The sequence below is a fragment of the Dermacentor silvarum genome, chromosome 1 (genome assembly GCF_013339745.2).
Source record: "Dermacentor silvarum isolate Dsil-2018 chromosome 1, BIME_Dsil_1.4, whole genome shotgun sequence".
NCBI classification, from domain to species: domain Eukaryota; kingdom Metazoa; phylum Arthropoda; class Arachnida; order Ixodida; family Ixodidae; genus Dermacentor; species Dermacentor silvarum.
The window spans coordinates 418,592,558-418,615,407 of NC_051154.1; the positions used below are offsets into that span (position 1 = coordinate 418,592,558).

The following is a 22,850-nucleotide window of genomic DNA, read 5'->3' on the forward strand; positions in this document are numbered from 1 at the left end:
ACGCTAAACCATTCTGGCAGAGCGCAGAGGAAGTCGCTTAAAAATCCTTCGTCTTCCTTAGATGCGGGAGGTTATATTGCTCAATGCATATCAGACTAGCAGGACTGCGCAGCTGGTTAAGCTTTTTATTGCGATAGCAATTATATGGAGACTCCAAGCGCACTTCTGCCGTCGTCGTCACCGTCGCCGTGAGGTTCCGTTAAAGTCCAACGGCGATACAATCCTCGCCGCGCGCCGTACGCTGTGTGTGCGAGTGAAAGCGTTACGAGGGTGAGCCGGCAATCGCGGCTCAATGTAGCGCACGCGAGGGAGGAAGGCGGGCCGGAAGCGCGCGGTCTTCTTTCGCGTGCGAGGCACGGGGGCGAGGCGACGGAGAGGGAGGGGGGTACGTTCTGCCCCATTGCCTAATTCTGACAGCGCGGCCACGCGGACGCCGTATCTCGAATGCGATCTGCGATGTGGGCGAAGTGCGTGCCCGCGATGGTTAATCTTCAAAGCGATCTGCGATGAAGTGCATGCGCTGAGTGCCGATAGCTTCGTATGCGATGTGCTTTCGACGTTCAGTTCGCGTTGAAGCGACACGAGAGAAAGCGCGAAGGCCAATTTGCCCGCTGCTGCTGGCGCGCTTTTACAGTGACTTTCCGCGATCATGGAGCGATATGTGTTCATGTTAACCTGTGCGCGTGTGACATCGTGCTTGTCTGTTTAGTTACTAAGCGAATGTTTACAACTTTATATGACCCATTAAACTACTATCCTTGCTTCGTATAGCTCTCTACTAATTTCCTATTACAATCGATGCTTCACCTTTCGGGCGAAACTGCGACTTTCTTTAACTTAATGTTTGATAAGAATAATGCCATCTAAGGTTCATTTTATTGCGATCTAAGGTTCCTCTTATTTTACATGGACACTCCAAGCGCATTACTGCCGTCGCCGTCACCATGATGTTCCGTGTAAAGTCCAAACAAAATATATTTCTGTTGACAGCGCATTCTACCCCAGCGGCTGGTGGTTACTGCGCGGCCGCGCGGGCCCCGTATCTTGAAAGGATCTGCGATGGCGACAATGTGCGCGCCCGCGAGGGCCTCATCTGCAAAGCGATCTGTGATTTGGACAAAGTGCGCGCCCGCGCGGGCCTCATCCTCAAAGCGATCTGTCGGTAGCTTCGTATCCGCTGTGCTTTCGACGTTTAGGCTACGTTCACACTTAGCCTCGAAGCAGGCGGAAGCGACGAAAACTTCGAAAATCCGCCCGCCTAGGCGGCAAAGCGGGCGGAAAACCCGGCGGCGAGCAAAATCGGTCTCGGACCGATTTTTTCGCCATGGCGAGGCGGAAACGCGGCGGAAAGTCGTTCCGCTCGACCGGAAGCTCCACTAGCATGTAAACATCCGGTCGTAAAATTGTACATGGCACCAAAAGTGTAGGCTGCAATGGTGCTCGACGCGATCTAGATCCACCACTCGCTCTAGCACAAGAGTGGTACTAAAATGTGCTGTCAGAAATACTCGCGATAGTATTCAACGTCGCGCGAACGGAGGTGCGGCAACGAAGCCTTGGCGTGACCCAATTTCTCGCGCTTTTGCAAAGCCGGGAGAACCCACCACCGCCGCTTCCGAGGTGTCCGCTCCTTCCGTTTATTCATTTTCCATTTCTAGGAAACAAGTAGGTAGAAGTATAAAAAAACAATTTATTCTCCCATTTCCATGGCAGAAAAAAAAGTTGGGCAGATTCTTCGTTGGCGCTCCGCAATTCTTCTCGCACGGGCGCGGTATGTTGCAGAAGTCGAGGGCGCTTTTTTCGTTGCGCGGTGCTTTTCACGTCGTGACAATAGATTGGGAGCAACGTTACTAGATTACCTCTTAATCTAGTAACGCTGATTGGGAGCATAGGTGTCAGGTCTCACGTAGGACGCGCAGGCTTCGGCGAGCCCCAACACAAGGGCCAGCCCGGGTTTTATCTTTGGTGTACTGGAGGCGCCGCCAATAATACGAAATGAAGAAATGTTATTGCAACCTGCAAATAAAAGATATTAAAGGAATATGATCACGCCTGGGCACCAACCTGTGACTCAACACAACCGTGCCCGTGTGAGGAGAATTACGGAACGCCAACGAGGAACTTACCGAAGGTCTAAGCTATGAGGCATTGGTAGCAGATGACACGCGAAGTTGCGCAAAATGAACACTTTTGATGACGGGTGGGACAATGAATGAACATACCGCTCGAAATGGTGCAATAATGAGCGCCACCACGCCGACAAACGTACGCAGACTAGATCGATGTGGGCGAAACCGGCAGCGGCGGCCGCGGCGGTAGCAAAACAAAGTGAACAACTTGGACATGCGCGGAAAAGATTTTCTGGCCGCTTTGGCTTTTTCGCTCCCTTGCCGTTTCCCAAGTGTGAACGTAGCCTTAGTTCGTGTTGAAGCGACAGACAGCCCGAAGGTCAGTTCGCTACCTGCTGACGCCGCGCTTCCTTAGCACAGCGTTTTGACAGCGAGTTTCCGCGGTTATCGAGCTAGATGTGTCCATGGTTATCTGTGCGCGCGTGACACCGTGCCTGTTAATTTAGTTAGTAAGCGAATGCTTACAGCTTTATGCGGCCGATAAAACTACTATCCTTACTTCTTATAGCTGTCTACTAATTTGCTATCGCAATCATGCTTCGCCTTCCGGGCGAAACTGGGTGTACTTTTTTTCACTTTTTCGCTTTGGAGAGGGTAAATTTAAACAGAAATTTCATATAATTGAGCTTAAACACAAAGTATTCAAATATGCACGTGCATTGTCGAAATTTGAAAGGAATATTTCCAGATGTATTGCAAGTATAAGATGGTTAGCTGAACAATATGTAAGAAACGGCACACAAGACCATATTTAGAGAAAGCTTGCTCCCTAACTTCAATTATGTTGTGGTGATGCGTTCTCCGCAACATTTCTGCGCAGCCTCCGCCTCGTCCTCGTCCATCCCGGCGAAGCACGGATGTGTGCTGTACTGCGTGGCCGATAAGAAACACCGCAGCGTCACCGCCTACTGCCGGTGACAGGGAAGCTACAAAAGCAGGCTGCGCGGCTTGGAAAATAAACTTGCTAACCGGATGCGCTAAGCGCCGGGACGATCATCTGCCGCTGCTGTTAAGGCAATGAACCGCCGTCCTACTCCTATGTTGGGATTCGTACTTCAGGCGACGCAACTCCCCACAATGTAATCATTGAAATTGCGGTTAAGGAGCTCGCTGAGCTGCAAGAACGCCAAATACATGTGCCAGGTACTGTGCCAACGTGAGGCGAAAATTTAAGTCAATACGTCGACTAGCATAAAAACCTGGTCTAAGGTGTTTCCAAACGTCCTAACTTGGTTTAGAGAACGCATTAGTAACAGCTTTTTTTTATTCAGGCATGTAATACTGCTTACAACTTAGATATTCTGAAGTAGCTTCTGGGAGGCTGTACTACCCAAGTAAAAGAAAAGTACAATCCAACAAACCACTTTAATCCATAGACATTCCTGTTTTCGGACATGCCTGTCCGAATGTATCCTATAAGCTTAACTACCACTCGTGCTTCCGTGGAAGGCCTGCCCTGATCAAAAACAGTGTGAGCAAGGGAAATATGTTACATGAGAACCATCTTGAAATAGCGCGCAAGATGGTTCTCATCTCAAAATACCAACTTGCCTAACATTTGAAATATGTTATTATGCGGTATTTCGCTGTGCAACCACGGTTCAGTAAAATGTGGGGAATCATGTCCCGGTAGGAGTCTTTCAAGTGCCTGAGCTTTTTAAATGCAAAAGATATGCGATGACGTTTTGATGACGTTTTGTGTGTGAAAGATGTGGGCAGATCCCAGAGATAGTACAGTCTAAAAATGTTGTTTAAAAAGTCTGAAGTTGAAATTAACTCTAAAACATTCAAATTAAGGGGGCCCGAAAGGCCGGTACCGCGCATATTGCGAACAAACACTGGATGCATTGCGAATTAAGGGGGCACGATTGGCGAGTATTAGCATACCTGCCAACCTGTGAACATCGAAATTTGTAACTATGCTTCGGACATTAGACGGGAAGGAGGAGGGGGGGGGGAGGAGGGGCAAGCACGTATTCATTTACAGCTGGCCTTGAGCCCACGCCTTTGTTAGATACGTATGCACTTTAATAACGATGGTTCAGCTTTAGATGCAAGACTCAAACAACCGCAGCAAAGTTGGAACAACCTAAACTGACAAGCAACGCATTGTTTTTTAAATCAGAATAAGACTTCGCTGTTGCAGATTTCGCCTGCTTCTGAAACTTGCTTGTATAAACCAGCTCGAAACAAACGCCCCTCTTGCACCCTTTCACCGTAGAAACACTTCCAACGGTAGTAGATTCGGAGAAATCTAGCTTAACAAATTGCGCAAACGAGTTTCTCCAGAACATATCCACATGGTCTACAGAAAATTATCTGAAAATAAATTGAAATAAGACAAAAGAAATCATTTTTTATGCGAGAGGCACAAAGATTCCACAAAGTCACACTTTAGAGATGAACAAAGGGGCAAAAAATCAATGAAAAAAAGTATTAGGCACATACTTCTCTAGTATGCTACAGTGGGATCAGCATGTAGACTCTGTAGTACAAAAGCTTAGCCGTATCACAGGAATGCTAAACAGGAACAGATATCGTCTACCAGTATCTGTAAAAATATTATCTACCACTCATTATTTGCATCACAGATAATTATACACACCTCGTGTGGGGCACAACTGTATCTAACCTCAGGAAAGTACACTTATTACATATTAAGGTCATACGTATCGTAGCAAACGTGCCATATCACAATCACAGCGAGCGTCATCTTTACACTCTTTAAACACTACAACATACCCACAATACAACCGCTCTCTCCTTCGTATATGGCACTAAAACTTACTCTGAAAACTGCGTATTTAATGAAATTGCTTGTTGCAAAAAATACAGCTACCTATATTACATGTCATGGCGAATTTTGGTCTATACCCACTTCAAGAACCAACTATGGCTTGCAAATGACGAAAAATAAATAACCCAGACTGCTTAAAGACGCTGGCATTGATATCATCAACATAACATGGTCAGAACTGTTTTTCTTATCTTACTTATCTGAACCTTCTACTAATTATTGAATCAAGCATAATTTCTTTTTCACCTGTATTCACATGATCGACTGGCTTCAACTTGCACTCACAACGACTGTGCTTTCCCTGAAATTTTGTGCAATCTTGATGACGCTCGTCTGCTGATTCGTCGCCACCTACTCAAGCAGCATCCAGACCAGCGCGTCGCAAATGGAACGTTCCCTCCGCGTGTTCGCGGTCGAGGTTTGCCTCGTCGCGCTAGAGCGCAACTACTCAAGCTAAGGGTTGGCTGTGTTAATGTGCACGAACGTTTATACTGACAAAGACGTGTGACTATTCCATCGTGTACGTCTTGCGGTGGCTGCGAGACACTTGAGCACCTGATATTGGAATGTCCCGCTTTCAGTGCGCAACGCATATCGCTAGTGAGGGACTATCATCTCCTTGGCCTGCGGTGTACGACTCTAGAGGAATGTTAATGCGCCAGTGGTTGTGCGTCTCGACGTGATCAAGCTCATCGTGCTCTCCTTACTTTTCTAGAAGCCTTAGGGGCACGTTTGTAACCCAGCAACTATTTCTTTTATTTCGCATTCTTTAGTACCTACTGTATTCTTTGAGATTTGTCATCTCCCTTTCCTCCTTTCCGAAGGAGTAGGCAGGCGTTGTGCCCCTTCTGGTGGCAGTTGCCAGCCTTGCTCTCGCTTTCTCTTTCCTGTGTTTACAAATCAATACGTATTGGTTTGTAATGAAATAATTTTTGCTCATCCTATTCTTTCTCCGAATCATTCCTTTCTAGCACCATTTGTTTTCACCTTTAATTATGCACTGTCAAGTGTACGTAATTTAAATTTTTATTTACGTATTGTCAAGTGTATGTAATGTGGTGGTGTGAACTATCTGCATTGTTTTGACTTGCCATTGTTCAGTTTCCTTGTTCCTCTGTTGAACTCTCTTGAATTGATTAATTATTGTACTTCAACATTTATATGTAATCATGTTTCTGCATACTGCTGTTTGCGCGACTCGCTGCCTCCACGTAAGCTGCCTCAAGCTGCCTCACTGCAGCTTGAGGTTCCCCCTCAAGGTGGTGCTCCCTTTATCTTAGCCCCGCCATTGTTGGATTTAGCAATGGAAACAAATAAAAAGAGAAATACAAGCGAAACGTTTTCGTAAAACCTTACGCAACATTCGTAAAAGCCTAGAACGATCCTAAATTTGTAAAGCGTACGAAAAATTCGGCCTAGTTGGCAGGTATGTATTAGATATTGTCCGAACTTTCTTTATTTGCCCACTGAGGCAGGACCGAGGAAAAAACACGCATAAGCAGATTGACGAGCCCACCGGCCGTCAATCTAGCACCATTTCTTTTCACCTTTAATGCTAGGCAGCAGTCGACCTAGTGGCAGTATAAATTCATCGCAGAAGAAAACAAAATCAATTAGTAACATTCTACATCACAAACATCAAGAACACGACAAAAAAAAGCATCAACATGAAACCTAAATCAGTGAGCTGCAATAACACATACATTCAAAAGTGAATATGCCATGCTGGTTGCGACAAAAAAATCACGGCTAAAGCCCAAGATAGTTTATCAAATATGTATTTACCATACAGAATTACGAATTTATGAGCCCATATTACTGAAGGCAGGAGCGCGTATTGTGTTCGAATAGACAAACGAGTATAAAAGAAAAGGAGTTAGACACTCAGAATAATGCTGACAACTTATGTAATCTGGATAGGGATATTATAGACCGATTTGTGCCAAGAATATGTAAGTCATTCAAGAAGTGCGGCAAAGTGTCCGATAGGCTTTGGTGACGATCAGACGTTCTACATGTTGAAGCACACCAGTGTTCGGTACTTCTGCTGTTATACACCGGTATTGAAACATAGATTGGCCAGCTCCCGTAATGTCTTCGAAGACAATTTATAGATACTTCTTATAGGAAAAATAGCTTAACGCGATAGAGTTCCAAATTGTTAGCAATACTATGATTTTGAATTATTGGAGCCGTGTGGGCTCTTGTGGCAGATGTTGTAAATTATTCTCTAATCCTTTTTTTGCCAAATTTTTTGTTCGAGTACAATGCTAGTTGTACCCAACACTTAACGAGCACAATTTAAATGAGATATAAAACGAGTGCTGTAGACAAAAAACTTAGTTTTATAAGGGAGAAAACGTACGTTACGACTGAAAACAACTGCAATTTGAGATAGCTTACTTACCGGTGCAGTGACCAGTGCAAGTGAACACCGGATATTGTGGGAATTAGAGCAGCCCGATTGGTCGGTACCTGATATAGTGCAAACAAACACCGAATGTAGCGCATATTAAGGCGGCCCACAGCAGCAAGTGATGTATGTGAGCTATGGACGGGAGCTCCAACACCTATATGACGTTGCTGTCATTCTGTCGTCATTTCCTTGCCTTCATGACATTCTTACTCCATTGTCATGGTATCGTCCCACCGTTTTTACTCTGTCACTGCGCTGTCACATGATTGTGACACCCGTGACAGTTTTGGATTCCGTCTTGGCTAGAAGGGTCTTTAGAATGGCCCAGGTATTTTGGTTGCTTAGGGTTCTCTGTAATTTGTCGCACACTTGATTCTAGTTCTGGCGACCGAATTTTTCAGCATACTCCTGCGCCTGCCGCGAGACTGCGGCAATGCGGATCTTGTGTTTGCGGTTTCTCTCCTGCTTCTTCCATCTCTTCAAAAGTCCTCGCCTGGCGTCCCAGAACTGAAGTAGGTGTGGGTCTACTTCGGGATTGTCCGCAGTGAGTTGGATGGTCTTTGTGTACTTGATAACCAAGTCCATCACGTTCTTGGTCCACTCCTCGATGTCATCTAGGTTTCTGGGGTGTTCATCTTTCCGGAAAGTGGGCCAGTTTGTAATTTTGGCCTTTTTTCACTTCTTGAATGTTGGGGTCGGTGTGCCTGAACAGGCGAATGATCTCCTTCGAGAAAATCGCGATGTTCTCGTTGGGCATCCGGGCTTCCAGGATAGCTTTGGCCTTTTCCTTGCGCATGACGCTCGTAAAGGTCTGCGGGAAACCGTGGCGGAAAGGCTTCCATGTTGTCAAAGTCGACTCACGCTTCTCAAACCACGTGCTGGCGGCGTCTTCTAAGGCAAAGTATACATGCCGCAGTTTTTCCTCGGAGTCCCAGTTGCTGAATGTCGTGATTCTTAGTAAGTCTCCAACTAGGTTTCTGAGATTTCCGCCAATGGTCCACGGAAGGTCGGTGGCTTCCGAGGTTGTTGCAGCTGGATGGGGGTCACTGGGGCTGCCATTGTGGTTGTTGACTTGCCCTTTATTCCTTTGGTCTTCTCGGGAAGAGGTCCGTACGCCGGTAGCAGTCCTTGCAGCCTACGGCTAGCTAGCTGGTCCTTGGCGACGTTCGAGTTACCCTCGGGTGTCTGGCTGGGATCGCGGCTTTGCGGGGGCGTTCAGCACATGAATGCCCTGCCACCTCCACCAGATGTCATGTGGTAGTGACGGTCAAGAAAACAGTAGCAAAACTGTGAATATCGAAACTAACTCCTTAGTGGGCAAACCTGCGCCGCTATGCCCCAGAAAAACAGGCTGCACTCAAATCACAACGATAGCGGCGAACACGGTCGGCGATCGTCGAAAATCTGATCAGCGGGTCAAACGCGTCGACTTTTATACGTGAGTCATCGAAGGTTCCAGAGCAATCGCTTGTGCCCGCGTGCCTTCCAGAAAGTACTACACAATTCATGTCGCGCATGTAATCAGATTACACAAGGTTCGGTGACAAAAGACAGCGGGAAGAACGATCGATAGCATTTGAAAAACCTCCGATACATGCAGGCGCGTCCTGCGCTGAGCGATAACCTTTGTTAACCGGTGAAAAGTGGTCACCCGTAAAAAACAAACAAGTGCACGCGTGAATATGGACGTCATCGCCCATAGTCTGTCGCTGCGGCCGTGCACCCACTTTGCGGTATGGCGAAGAAATAAATAAAAACTCTTCTGAGGTGAGTTCCAACTGTTTGGCACAATGCTGTGACTTTTTAACGTGACTGCTGCACGCATGTGCAGGTTTGTGACTCCACAAATAAACAGTTCAAGTTCCTTGTTTACTCTCTGCTACTAAACAACACCGCGCAAATAGGCCGACTTCAACCAACTCGCCCAGCAAAATATTCTCCTCAGTGGTGAGCAGCCGCAGCCAACTGATTTTAGTCATGCGTTCTGTACTTCTACAGCTAGAATAGAAAATACGTAAACAAATGCACCAGTGCCTAACCATTCCTACCTCAAAATATTAAACCGAGCTTTAAGCACATCCCTCACCGTGTCATCGACGTGGAAGAAGTTCGAGAATCCTCCAAGCACCGACCACCAGTGAATCTCGCAGTTGCGCACTTCGGAATTTATCTTCTCTTTCCAAATGGGACCAGACCCAAACAACGGCTCCAGGAACAGTATAAGCATCACGAGCATGGCCAGTGGGATGAGTCTTGGAACCAAAAGAAAAAAAATTCATAGTGAAGGTAACATTTTTCTTCCGGACTTGCTATCAGGCCAACTCTAGAAGCGCAATGTCGCTGGAGCAACGTTATGTAGAAAAAAATGCCTTCGTTAATTTATGAGCTGCGGAATCATGGACCCCAGGACACATGCACCTCTCTGAAACATCAGGTTCAGTATAAAGCTGAGCACATTTACAGCTACTACTTTCATGTGATCCACGTAATCCAATGCTCAATGTTATCCACGTAAAGCCTCCGAGCGCACCTGCTGAGAACGCTCAGAAAAATCACTGAAAAGGAGTGGCTGATGGTATTTCTGATGTGCTCGCCTTTACACGTATACAAACTTTTCTAACTGGTATGTAATTTTATGAGGTCAAAGAGGAATAAGGTGACTCCAGGCATTAAAGGCTGATGAGTGCTAAATATTTATTTACAAGCTAAATTAAATTGTTCCCTTTTTACTAAAGTTAGAACATGTACATCTCCCTAGCCCTTTGGAAAAATATCGCTTAATTCATCCAAAAGAATTTGAATTCTTTCATTGGCACTTGACCAACTTTTATTTACTTCACCGATAAATTAAAAATAGAAATTGACAAAGGTAATTACGTTATTATTAGGAATTTGACGGCACACTCTCTGGTCAGATAAAAGTACCATTTGTATAACAGGTCACTTATCTACATAACTAAAATGTCGTAGTTTCACCCGAAAGGCGAAGTATCAATTGCGATAGCAAATTAGCAGACAGCTACACGGATGAAGGATAGTCGTTTTATCGGCCGTATATATTTGGAAACATTCGCTCACCAACTGAATTAACAAGCATGCTGTCAGCGCGCACATGCAACATGGATACATCACACTCGATGACCGCGGACACTGGCTGTCAAAACGCTTGCGTAAGCAAGCGCGTCAGCAACAGCGAGCGAATTGACCTTCGTGCGGTCTACCGCTTCAACGGAAACTGAGCAGCGAAAGCACTGCGCCCACAAAGGTACCAGTCGTCTGCCGATCGTTTTCAAGATGGTGGGTGCGCAAAGTACGCAGTTGCTGGCAGAGTAGAAACCGCACCTCCTCCCTCCCATACCGCCTTCCCGCTTTTCCCCTTTTGTGGCGAGATTGAGTGAGCAGTTCTCCTTGCGCCCGTTGATGCCGCAGCACAACGCCGCTTCCACCCCCCACGGCATTTCGCGCGAGGAAGACGTCGCGGTTACTCTCCGCCATGCATTTGCTCTTTTTGAAAGTACGCGTCCCTCGCGCGCTTTCACACGCACACGGCGCGTGGCGGCGATTTTGTCGCCCTTGGGCTTTATATGGAACCTCATAGCGACGACGACGGCAACGGCAAAAATCTGCTTGGAGTGTCCATATAATTGCTATCGCAATAAAAAGAAAACAGAAAACTTGTTTCGGCATATGTACACATCCATTGTTCACTAACTGTGAATGAGATGTAGCCAAGAGGATGTGTACAGATCCCGAGACGTCAAGTTTTTTTCTTCTTCCTATTACACTGGTGAGTGACTTATTGTACTAATCAGACGTAAACGTTTGTTCCGTTTTTTTAGGTTTCTCTAAAGCTTCTGATACATTTACCCATAAGATTCTCTTGTCTGAATGAACCCACGTCTTACAGCGTTCAAAAAGCGCTTGTAAGCAGCTTTCGAAATTATCAGTTTGATAATGAGCAAATACGTAACTATATCCGGAATTCTTTCTTATATAAAAATTAACGTCGGTGTCCCACAAAGCTCTATTCAAGGTCTGGTTTTATTTTTAATATATACTAAAACTATCTAAACAAACAATAATATAATACATTCGACTGAAGTGTCTAAATACAACACCAGAATACATCTTATATGCCTACGACATAGCTTTTTTATCTTCTGATAATTATCTAAGCCAACTTGAATCAAATCAACGCTGATCTCGTAAACAACTCTACATGGTCAGCTAAAAACAAGCTTACCTCTTTAAGAATAGGTACTTAACGTTTAATTATAGGCCAATAAATGATGCGCATGAGAGCGTTACCAGTTTTTAATATTACGTATGCTACTTATCGCTCCAACCATTATTGATTCTTTGGGGCTGAACTTTTTTCTCTTAAAATTTATCATCCACATCTAAAAATTACACATAAAAATTCGTACGAATCAGGATGTACTGTACATTAAAGTTATGCGCTATTTTTATTTGCACATGTCGATTACCCTATACTGCTCATTCATTCACAGTCATATAAACTATTCTATTACATAGTAGGGTCAAACCTACCACTCTCATATTTATTCCCTCCAACACGTCCACAATCAAGCCATCCACATTCTTCTCAAGAGTTGTTGCTCATCTGCACCGTAAGCTCAACATACTCTGTATTAGTGATCGAATGAAATGTACTGTTTATTATTTGTGCAGAATTTGTTCTCAAACAACTTACTTACTGAAATGTTGCAAGATTTTCTGAAGTGAACGGGTTTTTTTACTTCCCATGGTACCAAAAACTATGGTACCCGAAAAGTTGGTTTCGTTTTTGTTAAATTATGCAATTGTTTTATGGTAGCTATAGCGTCACAAACACCGACAAAAGAGAAAGAAGGGGACACAATACGGCGCTGACTAACAGCAGAAGTTTATTGGAAGAAAACATCCAATGTATACCACATATCACCTGACATACGGATGTATGTCAGGTGATAGGTCAGTTGATATGTGGTCAGGTGATAGGTAAGGTGATAGGTGATACACCCGCGTGTGTCACGCTGTAGCTACCATGAAGATTCACCAAGTTCCAGTGTTGCCAGGTTTGTCTATATATAGCCAAATTGGGCTACAGAAAAAAAAATTGGCGTCGACTTCGGCGAGTTGGCTATATTTCGGCTACTGAAAATCTGCAACTTGGCTATGTTTGGGCTATAAGTGGCGCCCTAATCCACGTTCCAGAGGGGCTCTGATCGAGTAGAAACAAATTTCGAAGGCAATGTCTTAGCTGACTGAGCTAACAGCACGCCTGTGCGTGTGTGCGTGCGTGAAATGCCCTCCGCCCCGTCTCCCTCTCCATTCTCTGCACCGTTGTCTGGCTTTGATCTTTGATGTACTTAAAATTACATGGCGCTACACTGTGAGCCACCCGATCCCCGGGCATTGGGATGGGAGTAGAAGGTTTTGCCCAGTACACTGTACTAACACCGCTATGCTCCGGCGATCGTGGCGCCGACATGAAAGAAGAACGGGTTCCACTGTGTTCACGGCCATGGCCTCTTGGTGAACTATCACGCCGGGCGCAGCTTTCGACCTGCTTCACGCTTCTCATGCTAAGCTTTACTGCCATTTTCTTTTTCCTGCGAGATGAGTTTTTGTTTGTGCTTACATTAGAGCTTCAGTTCCACAGGTTAGACTTATTATGACCGAATGGTCCTCCGAGAGGAGAATCGAGCCATGGGGAAGTGGGCCAAGTATGCGAGAAAGCATAAAAAAGAATGGGAGCAAGACCCCGAGCCCAAAGTCGGTCCTGGTGCTTTTACTTATAGATGGTTTGCCCGGAACGTGACAGATGCAGGTACTTATTGTGCTAATATCGAAACATGTTTGCCACAATGCCATCAGTGCGCCGCGTCACTGTAATGTCATCAGTGTGTTAGCTTAGCAGGTGAGGTGTCGCTGTGCTGAGTCGAGGACGGAGATTGGATCCCCGGCCACAGCGGCCGCATTGCGATCGAGGCGAAATGTTGAAACACCCGTGAACTTAGCTTTATGTGCACGTTAAATAAACCCAGGTGGTCATAATTAATCCGGAGTCCCCCACTGCTTCATGCCTCCCAATCATATCGTGGTTTTGGCACGTAATACCCCAGTGATTATTATTAATAGCATATCAACATGGTTTGCTTTTTGACAGTAACCGGTTTTCAGAGAATCACCACTGTTATCAATTTGTCGTTTACCTCTGCTCTTTGTGAGCCATCGCGGCTTTTGCCATTTCGAGCACGAGTTACGTTCGGGACGTGCTTGTCGCCGCAAACGACTGCGCGCTTCTTACATTTGTGTGCCGTTTTGCGCAGCGACCGTTTGAAGTTTCGCTTACACCGATTGAGACAGCGAGTGGCATCTGTTGTCTCTCACTTCTTTTTAACGCATGTTCTTGGCGTGCTGGAGACCTAAGATGGCGGCCAGGTTGATGTAAATGGAAACTATATAGAGTGTGTCCCAGGTAACCCGGGCCAATATAATTAACGAGAAAACAAGATAGGACGATGAGACAAATAACGCGAGATGTGATAGCGCAATGCACTGGTTTTGGCTCATAAAAAAGAAGCCATGGGCGTGTCACCGCCGTTTCTACGCCGTAGGCGGATGTCACGTGAGAGCTCAATGATGCTGAACATTATTTTGCGTTCATGTGAGCTAAAGAGCAGAGTTCGTAGTTAGTATAACTGCATATAAGTAAAAATAATAACTTAGTACTATCTGTCATAAAATAAAAACACTATGATTTCGCCTTCTGCAGCGATTCGCTGCAAGCGTGACGTCGACTGTCACGGCATGAAGGGCATTTGGTTACAACAGGTTGTGCAAAAAATAATTACGTTGTTGAATGTGAAAATTTATATACGAATAAAGCTGCAAATAAAAATGGCTACATTTTGCTATAAAATATTTTGCTCTCTTATTGTGTTTGGCTACATTTGGGCTACAATTTCTCTAACTTTGGGCTACGCCACCTCGTCCAACCTGGCAACACGGTCACCAACTCGCCCAATTTACATCTTATTGATGCAGTTGTTTGCCTTATACCATTAAATATACCGCTTGGGTGTCGCCATTGAAACAGAAACGGTGTTGTCCTTTATGAATACTTTTGTAACGCATACCATGCTTTCATATTGTATTTCACGTTTAAAGAAAATTGAGCCAAGGGTCCCATTGCAGTCGATTACTTTGGCACCCTCGTCTGCACACTATCTGCACCTAATCATTGTTGTGAAACTGATAATAAACTGAAACTGAAAAGAAGACGCAGTTTCGCCCGAAAGCCGAAGCATCAATTGCGATTACAAATTAGTAGAGAGGTATACGAAGTAGTGTTGAACAAGATACAGAGGCTCCTTCTATAACTAACGATTAAGTTAGAAGGGCCTTCCAAGACATGACCAGGGCAAAAGCTGCTGGAGAACATGGAATAACATTCAATTTAATCAAAGATGCGCAATGCCTCACGACTTCAAGTGTACCGGAGAGCTGGAAGAACGCCAACATTATACTAATCCATAAGAAGGCAGACTTTAAAGAATTGAACAATTCATTAGCTTGCTTTCACAATTGTATAAAAAATACACCAAGATAATTTCCAATAGAATCGGGGCAACACTTCACTTCAGTCAACCAAGGGAACAGGCTGTCTTCAGGACGGCATATTGACACGTATATATGTTTATCTTTCACCGGTGGCCGCTTTCCACCGGCTAACAAATGTTATCGCTCGGCGCAGGACCCGCCTGTATCGGAAGTTTCTAGAACGTTATCGATGCTTCTTTCCGTTGCCTGTTTTCACCGACGCTTATGTTATCTGATTGTATGACCGACGGGAATTGTCTAGAACTTTCTGGAAGACCCGCGGGCATCAGGGATTAATCTGGAACCTTCCATGACTCAGGTATAAAAGCTGACGCGTTTCGCCGCTGATCAGGGGCGCGATCTTGTACGCGTTCCAAAATGGAACGGAGGCGGTTCGTTCCATCGAGCCGCACACGATTGGTCAATTTGATCGTCACGGTTCAAATTGACCAATCGTGTGCGGCTCGATGGAACGGACGGCCTCCGTTCCATTTTGGAACGCGTACAAGATCGCGCCACAGATTTTCGACGATCGCCGACTGTTTTCGCCGCTATCGTTGTGCTTTGAGTGTAGCTTGCTTTTGTGGGCACATGTTCGCCCAATAAACAACCAGTTTCGTCATACACAGTTTGGTGACTGTTTTCTTTACCGTCACTACTGCGTGACATCTGGTGGAGGTGCTTTTGTGTCCATGCACCGGACGCCCCCGAAAAGCCGTGATCCAAACCCGAACCCCGAAGAAAGTACCAACGTTGTCCCGGAGCATCGAGCTAGCCTCAGGCTACAAAACCAACCCCTGGAATACGGACTTCTACCCGAGAAGACCAAAAGGACAAAAGTCACGACCTCGGCAGCAGCTACCATGACAGCCCCTGCGCCAACATCTGCAATCGTGATGCAACAACCCAGGGAGCCGCCGACTTACAATGGTTCGCCATGTGAAGACCCCGAAAGCTGGCTGGAGGCATACGACCGGGTCGCTGCGTTCAACAAGTGGGACTGCGACGACAAGCTGCGCCATGTTTACTTCTCGCTTGAAGACGGCGCCAGAACCTGGTTCGAGAATAGGGAGCGTGCACTAACAACCTGGGACCTCTTCCGAGCCGCATTCCTGGACACCTTCACTAGCGTCGTCCGTAAAGAAAGAGCTGCAGCCTTGCTGGAAAACCGTGTACAGCTCCCGAATGAGAGCATCGGTATGTACGCTGAAGAAATGACTCGATTATTCCGGCACGCCGACCCCGCTATGCCAGAAGACAAGAAAGTTCGCATGCCCATGCGGGGAGTTAAGCAGGAGCTATTCGCCGGACTTCTGCGGAATCCACCAACGACAGTCCACGACTTTCTCTCGGAGGCTACGACGATCGAGAAAGCACTGGACATGCGCAACCGGCAATACAATCGCCGTTCGACGCCACAGTACGCCGAAGTCCAAGGACTCTCCCACGACCTACGAGACACCATCAGGGCGATAGTACGCGAAGAGCTGCAGAAGTTGCTACCGTCATCGCAGCCTCAAGTTGCTTCCATCGCCGATATCGTGCGGGAGGAAATCCAGCAATAGCTAGGACTTCCCGAATCACCGCAACCCCAGCCGGAAGCGATGACCTACGCCGCCGTCGCCCGTCGTCAAGGCCCCCCTCCGCGCTCGCGCCAGGGCCCCGTAACGCCGCAGTTCCGTCGTCCACCGCCGCCAGCACGCCCGCCCGTCGCCCAGCGCAGCTACCAAAGGAAGACAAACATTTGGCGCGCCCCCGACCACCGCCCGCTCTGCTATCACTGCGGGGAAGCCGGCCATGTCAACCGCCAAGGCCCATACCGCGAGATGGGCCTACGAGGGTTCGCCGTCAACTCACCACGTCCACAGCTTGGCGAGCGACCACGTGACATTGCCGACTACCTCGCCAGAGCCCAGTGGCAACCACGACGACCCTCACGCTCGCCGTCACCGGGCCGCTACATCTCGCCGCATCGCCGTCAGTACACCGGTCCCACCCGGGGCCGATCTCCGAGCCCTTACCCTGGAAACTAAAGGCAGCAACCGATGGAGGTGCGGTTGCTGTACGACGCAATGCCGAAGATCCTCCGCCGACGACGACGATTCGCGAATCATCACGACGAGATATCAGCATGCCAACTAGCAACAGCCTTGACAGCACTTCGTCGCAGAAAGAAGACGTTCCGACGCGACGTAGCAGCAGCAGAGCTAGCCGACGCAGCCGTGATCCGACGCCACGAATTAACCGCAACGCCAGACGCCGGTCTACCGATCTAGACGTGCTCATCGATGGTCCTAACGTCACCGCTCTCGACGACACTGGCGCCGACTATTCCGTCTTCAGTGGCGCGTTCGCCGCCACGTTGAAGAAGGTGAAAACAGCCTGGCAAGGACCCGATATCCGGGCAGCGGGAGGCCACATAATAACGCCGACTGGAATCTGCACAGCGCGAGTCACGGTAAACAACCGCACTTACCCGGCGAACTTCGTAATCCTGCAGCACTGCTCTAGGGATGTCATCCTAGGCATGGACTTTCTAAATCAACACGGTGCAGTCATCGACTTAAGGTCCAAGCGGATAACGCTTTCAACGCACAACGCGATACCACCGAATACAAGCATAAGTTACCATGCCTTGAATGTGCTTGAAGAACAAGTCACCGTTCCGCCTCGCTCCAGCGTAATGATTTCCGTCGGTACCGAAGTGCTTGCAGACATGGAGGGCGTCATCGAGGGCGATCATCACTTACTGCTCGACCGTGAAATTTGCGTCGCTAGAGGCATAGCTGAGCTTCGTGCAGGGAAAGCAAGGGTGATGCTCACGATCTTCAGCCCCGAATACAAGCACATTAACAAAGGCACCACGGTCGCCTACATCGACGAAATAGTACAAGCCAGCAGTGCTTTCGCCTTCACGGATTCCAGTGCACCTGCAACGACGACTATGATACCTGAACCAATTTTCGACGTCGATCAGAACCTTCCCAGGCATAAGAAAGAACAACTAAAAGCTCTGCTCCTGCAATAAAAGGACTGCTTCTAGTCATCGTCAAAAGTTCGACAAACCCCTGTCGCCAAGCACCGCATTATAACCGACGAATATGCCCGCCCAATTCCTCAGAGCCCGTACCGAGTTTCGGCGCGCGAACGCGAGGCCATAAGGCAGTAAGTCGACGAAATGCTACGCGGCGACATCATCCAGCCGTCCAAGAGTCCGTGGGCATCCCCCGTGGTGTTAGTGAAGAAGAAGGATGGAACCCTACGTTTCTCCGTCGATTATCGTCGCCTCAACAAGATCACGAAGAAGGACGTATACCCCCTCCTACGGATTGACGACGCCTTGGATCGACTCTACAACGCAAAGTATTTTTCGTCGATGGACCTCAAAACCGGCTACTGGCAAATCGAAGTCGACGAGAGGGACCGGGAGAAGACTGCCTTTATAACACAAGACGGACTGTTCGAGTTCAAGGTCATGCCGTTTGGTCTCTGCTCGGCACCTGCGACTTTCCAAAGCGTCATGGATACAGTACTGGCAAGCTTGAAGTGGCAGACTTGCCTCGTCTATTTGGACGACGTCGTTGTGTTTGCCTCAAGCTTCGAAGAACACCTGCGGTGCCTTGAAACAGTTCTTCAAGCAATCAAAACCTCCGCACTCACGTTAAAGCCAGAAAAGTGCCGCTTCACATATAAGGAGCTCTTGTTCTTGGGCCACGTCATCAACAAGTCTGGAGTTCGCCCGACCCTCAGAAAACTGCGGCCATCTCCAACTTTCCTCCGCCCGCTGACAAGAAGGCAGTGCGTAGATTTCTTGGACTGTGCTTCTGTTACAGGCGCTTCGTCAAGGATTTTTCACGGATCGCTGAGCCACTGACGTATCTCACGAAGGCCGACGTCGAGTTCAAGTGGGAGACGCCTGAAGTCGAAGCATTTGAAGAACTGAAGCGACGCTTGCAATCGCCGCCAATACTTGCGCATTTCGACGAAAACGCCGATACCGAAGTCCACACCGACGCAAGCAGCGTAGGACTCGGCGCCGTGCTTGTGCAGAGGACTGACGGACTAGAAAGGGTTGTAAGTTACGCTAGGCGGTCGCTATGGAAGGCGGAAGCAAATTATTCCACAACAGAAAGGGAGTGCCTCGTCATCATCTGGGCTACATCAAAGTTTCGCCCCTACCTCTATGGCAGGCCCCTTAAAGTTTTGAGCGACCACCATGCCTTGTGTTGGCTAGCTAACTTGAAGGATCCTTCAGGTCGCCTCACACGATGGGGTCTGAGACTTCAAGCATTCGACATCACCGTCGTTTACAAGGTCCGGGCGAAAGCACTCTGACGCCGACTGCTTGTCTCGCGCCCCCGTCGAACCACCGCCACAGGACGACCAGGATTACGACACTTTCTTGGGACCCATCAGTGCCGACGAATTCACCGAACAACATCGAGCCGACCCGGAACTAAGGAGCCTTGTAGACTACCTTGAAGGCAAGACCGTCATTGTGCCGAAGGTGTTCAGGCGAGGATTGGCGTCGTTTTTCTTGCAAAATGACATTCTCCTAAAGAAGAACTTCTCGCCTCTCCGAGCCAACTACCTCCTCGTGGTACCCTCAGCATTGCGTCCAGAGGTTCTGCAAGCTCTCCATGACGACCCAACGGCTGGACACCTCGGATTTTCCCGCACGCTCGCGAGGATACAAGAAAAATACTACTGACCTCGCCTCTCTGCCGACGTCGCCCATTATGTAAGGACATGCCGAGACTGTCAGCGACACGAAACACCGCCGACAAGGGCAGCCGGACTTCTACAGCCGATCGAGCCACCTCGCTGACCATTCCAGCAGATCGCGATGGACTTACTGGGGCGTTTTCCGGCGTCGACGTCCGGGAATAAATGGATCGTCGTAGCTACGGACTACCTCACCCGGTACACCGAAACAAAAGCCTTGCCCAAAGGAAGTGCTGCCGAGGTAGCCCGATTCTTCGTTGAGAACATCCTCCTGCATCACGGTGCCCCAGAAGCCTTAGTCACCGACAGAGGTACGGCCTTCACGGCTGAACTAACTCAAGCCATCCTGCACTACAGCCCGACAAGCCATCGCCGGACCACCGCCTACCACCCGCAGACGAATGGCCTCACCGAGCGCCTAAATAAGACCATCGCCGCCATGTTGGCAATGTACGTCGACGTCGAACACAAGACCTGGGATGCCATCCTTCCGTACGCCACCTTCGCATACAACACGGCCATGCAAGAAACGACGCACATGGCGCCGTTCTACCTGGTCTACGGAATGAAACCAGCAACGACGCTTGACGCCATGCTACCGGATGTCTCCGACGAAGAAAATCTCGACGTTGCCACCTATTTGCAACGTGCCGAAGAAGGTCGACAGCTCGCCCGCCTGCGCATCAAGAGCCAGCAGAGAACCGACAGCCGACATTACAATCTTCGACGACGCTACGTCGAGTACCAGCCCGGAGACCGTGTTTGGGTCTGGACTCCGATACGCCGACGAGGACTTAGCGAGAAACTCTTACGTCGCTATTTCGGACCATACGAAATCATCCGACGTATTGGTGCACTGGTCCACTATGAGGTCGTGCCAGACGGTATTTCGCAATCACAGCGGCGCCGCGCACGACCTGAAGTCATCCACATGGTGCGTCTTAAGCCTTTCTACGCCCACTGACGAACTTAGGTCCTTTGTTGCTTTGTTATTTTTGTCCCTTTCTGTACGCGTGCTTTTGTTTTCGCTTTCGCGTTTGTTTGTAGCATCGGGACGATGCTCTTTAAGGGGAGGGTACTGACATGTATACATGTTTATCTTTCACCGGTGGCCGCTTTCCACCGGCTAACAAATGTTATCGCTCGGCGCAGGACCCGCCTGTATCGGAAGTTTCTAGAACGTTATCGATGCTTTTTTCCGTTGCCTGTTTTCACCGACGCATATGTTATCTGATTGTATGACCAACGCGAATTGTCTAGAACTTTCTGGAAGACCCGCGGGCATCAGGGATTAATCTGGAACCTTCGATGACTCAGGTATAAAAGCCGACGCGTTTCGCCGCTGATCAGATTTTCGACGATCGCCGACTGTGTTCGCCGCTATCGTTGTGCTTTGAGTGTAGCTTGCTTTTGTGGGCACAGGTTCGCCCAATAAACAACCAGTTTCGTCATACACAGTTTTGCGACTGTTTTCTTTGCCGTCACTACTACGTGACAATATTCTACAATGGATCATATCCAAAAAAAGTTAAATTATGGGGTTTTACGTGCCAAAACCAGTTCTGATTATGAGGCACGCCGTAGTGGGGGACTCCGGAAATTTGGACCACCTGGGGTTCTTTAACGTGCACCTAAATCTAAGTACACGGGTGTTTTCGCATTTCGCCCCCATCGAAATGCGGCCGCCGTTGGATCATATCCATGTCATCAATCAGGTAATAGAGAAATCTGCGGAGTACAATCAACTTCTCTATATGAATTGCATAAATTATGAAAAAGTATTTGATTCAGTAGAGACACCAGTCACAGAGGCATTGCGTAATCAAGGAGTACAGGAGGCATACGTGACTATCTTGGAAAATATATACAAGGATTCCACAGCAACCTTGGTTCTCCACAAGAAAAGTAGAAAGATACCTATCAAGAAGAGAGTCAGGCAAGGCTACACAATCTCTCCAATGCTATTCACTGCATGCTTAGAAGAAGTATTCAAGCTCTTAGACTGGGAAGGCTTAGGAGTGAGGATCAACGGCGAATATCTCAGCAATTTCGGTCTGCAGATGACATTGTCCTATTCAGCAACAATGGGGACGAATTACAGCAAATGATTGAGGACCTTAATCGAGAAGGTGCTCAGTCGCACGAGGAATTGTAAATGTCACCGACGGGCGCACGAACCTATTGCTAAGAAATTTTAGCACAGAGAGACGGCACCTTCCAAAAGGCACGGCTGTGGCTTATTTTGACGGTGTTGCGGATGTTAGCGGCTGCTGTTCACTACTCGAAGAAGCACCTACACAAGACCCCGCTCCTGCACTTGACGTCAGCACTGTTTTACCGCGGCACGAACGAGAACGGCTTCTTACGCTATTGCCCAAGTTCAACGACTGCTTTCCGTCGACGTAAAGAGTCGGTCGGACGCCTCTAACAAGGCACCGAATAATTACAGAGCATACGGCGAGACCAATTCACCAAAATCCTTATCGTGTGGCTCCCAGAGAACGTAAAGCCATACAACAACAGGTGACAAAAATGCTTGAAGACGACGTGATCTAACCATCAACGAGTCCCTGCGCCACTGTAGTTCTAGTCAAGAAAAAAGACATCATCTTGCATTTCTGTGTGGACTACCGAAAATTAAATCAGGTGACGAAGAAAGACGTGTACCCGCTTCCCCGCATCGACGATACCCTCGACAGGCTTCGACACGCACGTTACTTCTCTTCAATGGACTTAAAGAGCTGATATTGGCAAATCAAGGTAGACCCGAGAGACCGTGAAAAAACTGCTTTTGTGACGCCAGACGGCCTATACGAATTTAAGGTTTTGCCTTTAGGCTTGCGCTCTGCCCCTGCTACGTTCCAACGCCTCATGGATACTGTGCTTTCGGGTCTGAAGTGGAAAACCTCCTTAGTGTACCTCGACGACGTCATCGTGTTATCCGTGACGTTTGAAGAACACCTCGAACGTCTTGAAGCGGTTATGCAGTCCATACTATCCACCGGCCTCACCCTGAAGCCGGACAAGTGCCACTTTGGCTTTGCGGAACTACAGTTTCTTGGTCACGTCATCAGCCACGCCGATGTCCACCCGGATCCTGAAAAAATTACCGCCGTCGCACAGTTTCCCGTACCATCCGATAAAAAGGCTGTCCGGCGGTTCCTCGGCCTCTGCG

At 47.9% G+C, this 22,850-nt stretch overlaps 1 protein-coding gene across 1 annotated transcript in view; it reads right to left on the reverse strand.

Moving 5' to 3' along the window:
• The window catches only part of LOC119447504 (nose resistant to fluoxetine protein 6), a 515,692-nt gene that overhangs the window by 133,500 nt on the left and 359,342 nt on the right, over positions 1-22,850 (reverse strand). Inside the window, exon 9 of the mRNA XM_049660741.1 lies at positions 9,429-9,594. Coding sequence (XP_049516698.1) covers positions 9,429-9,594 — 166 coding nt within the window. The remainder of the gene's footprint in view (positions 1-9,428; positions 9,595-22,850) is intronic.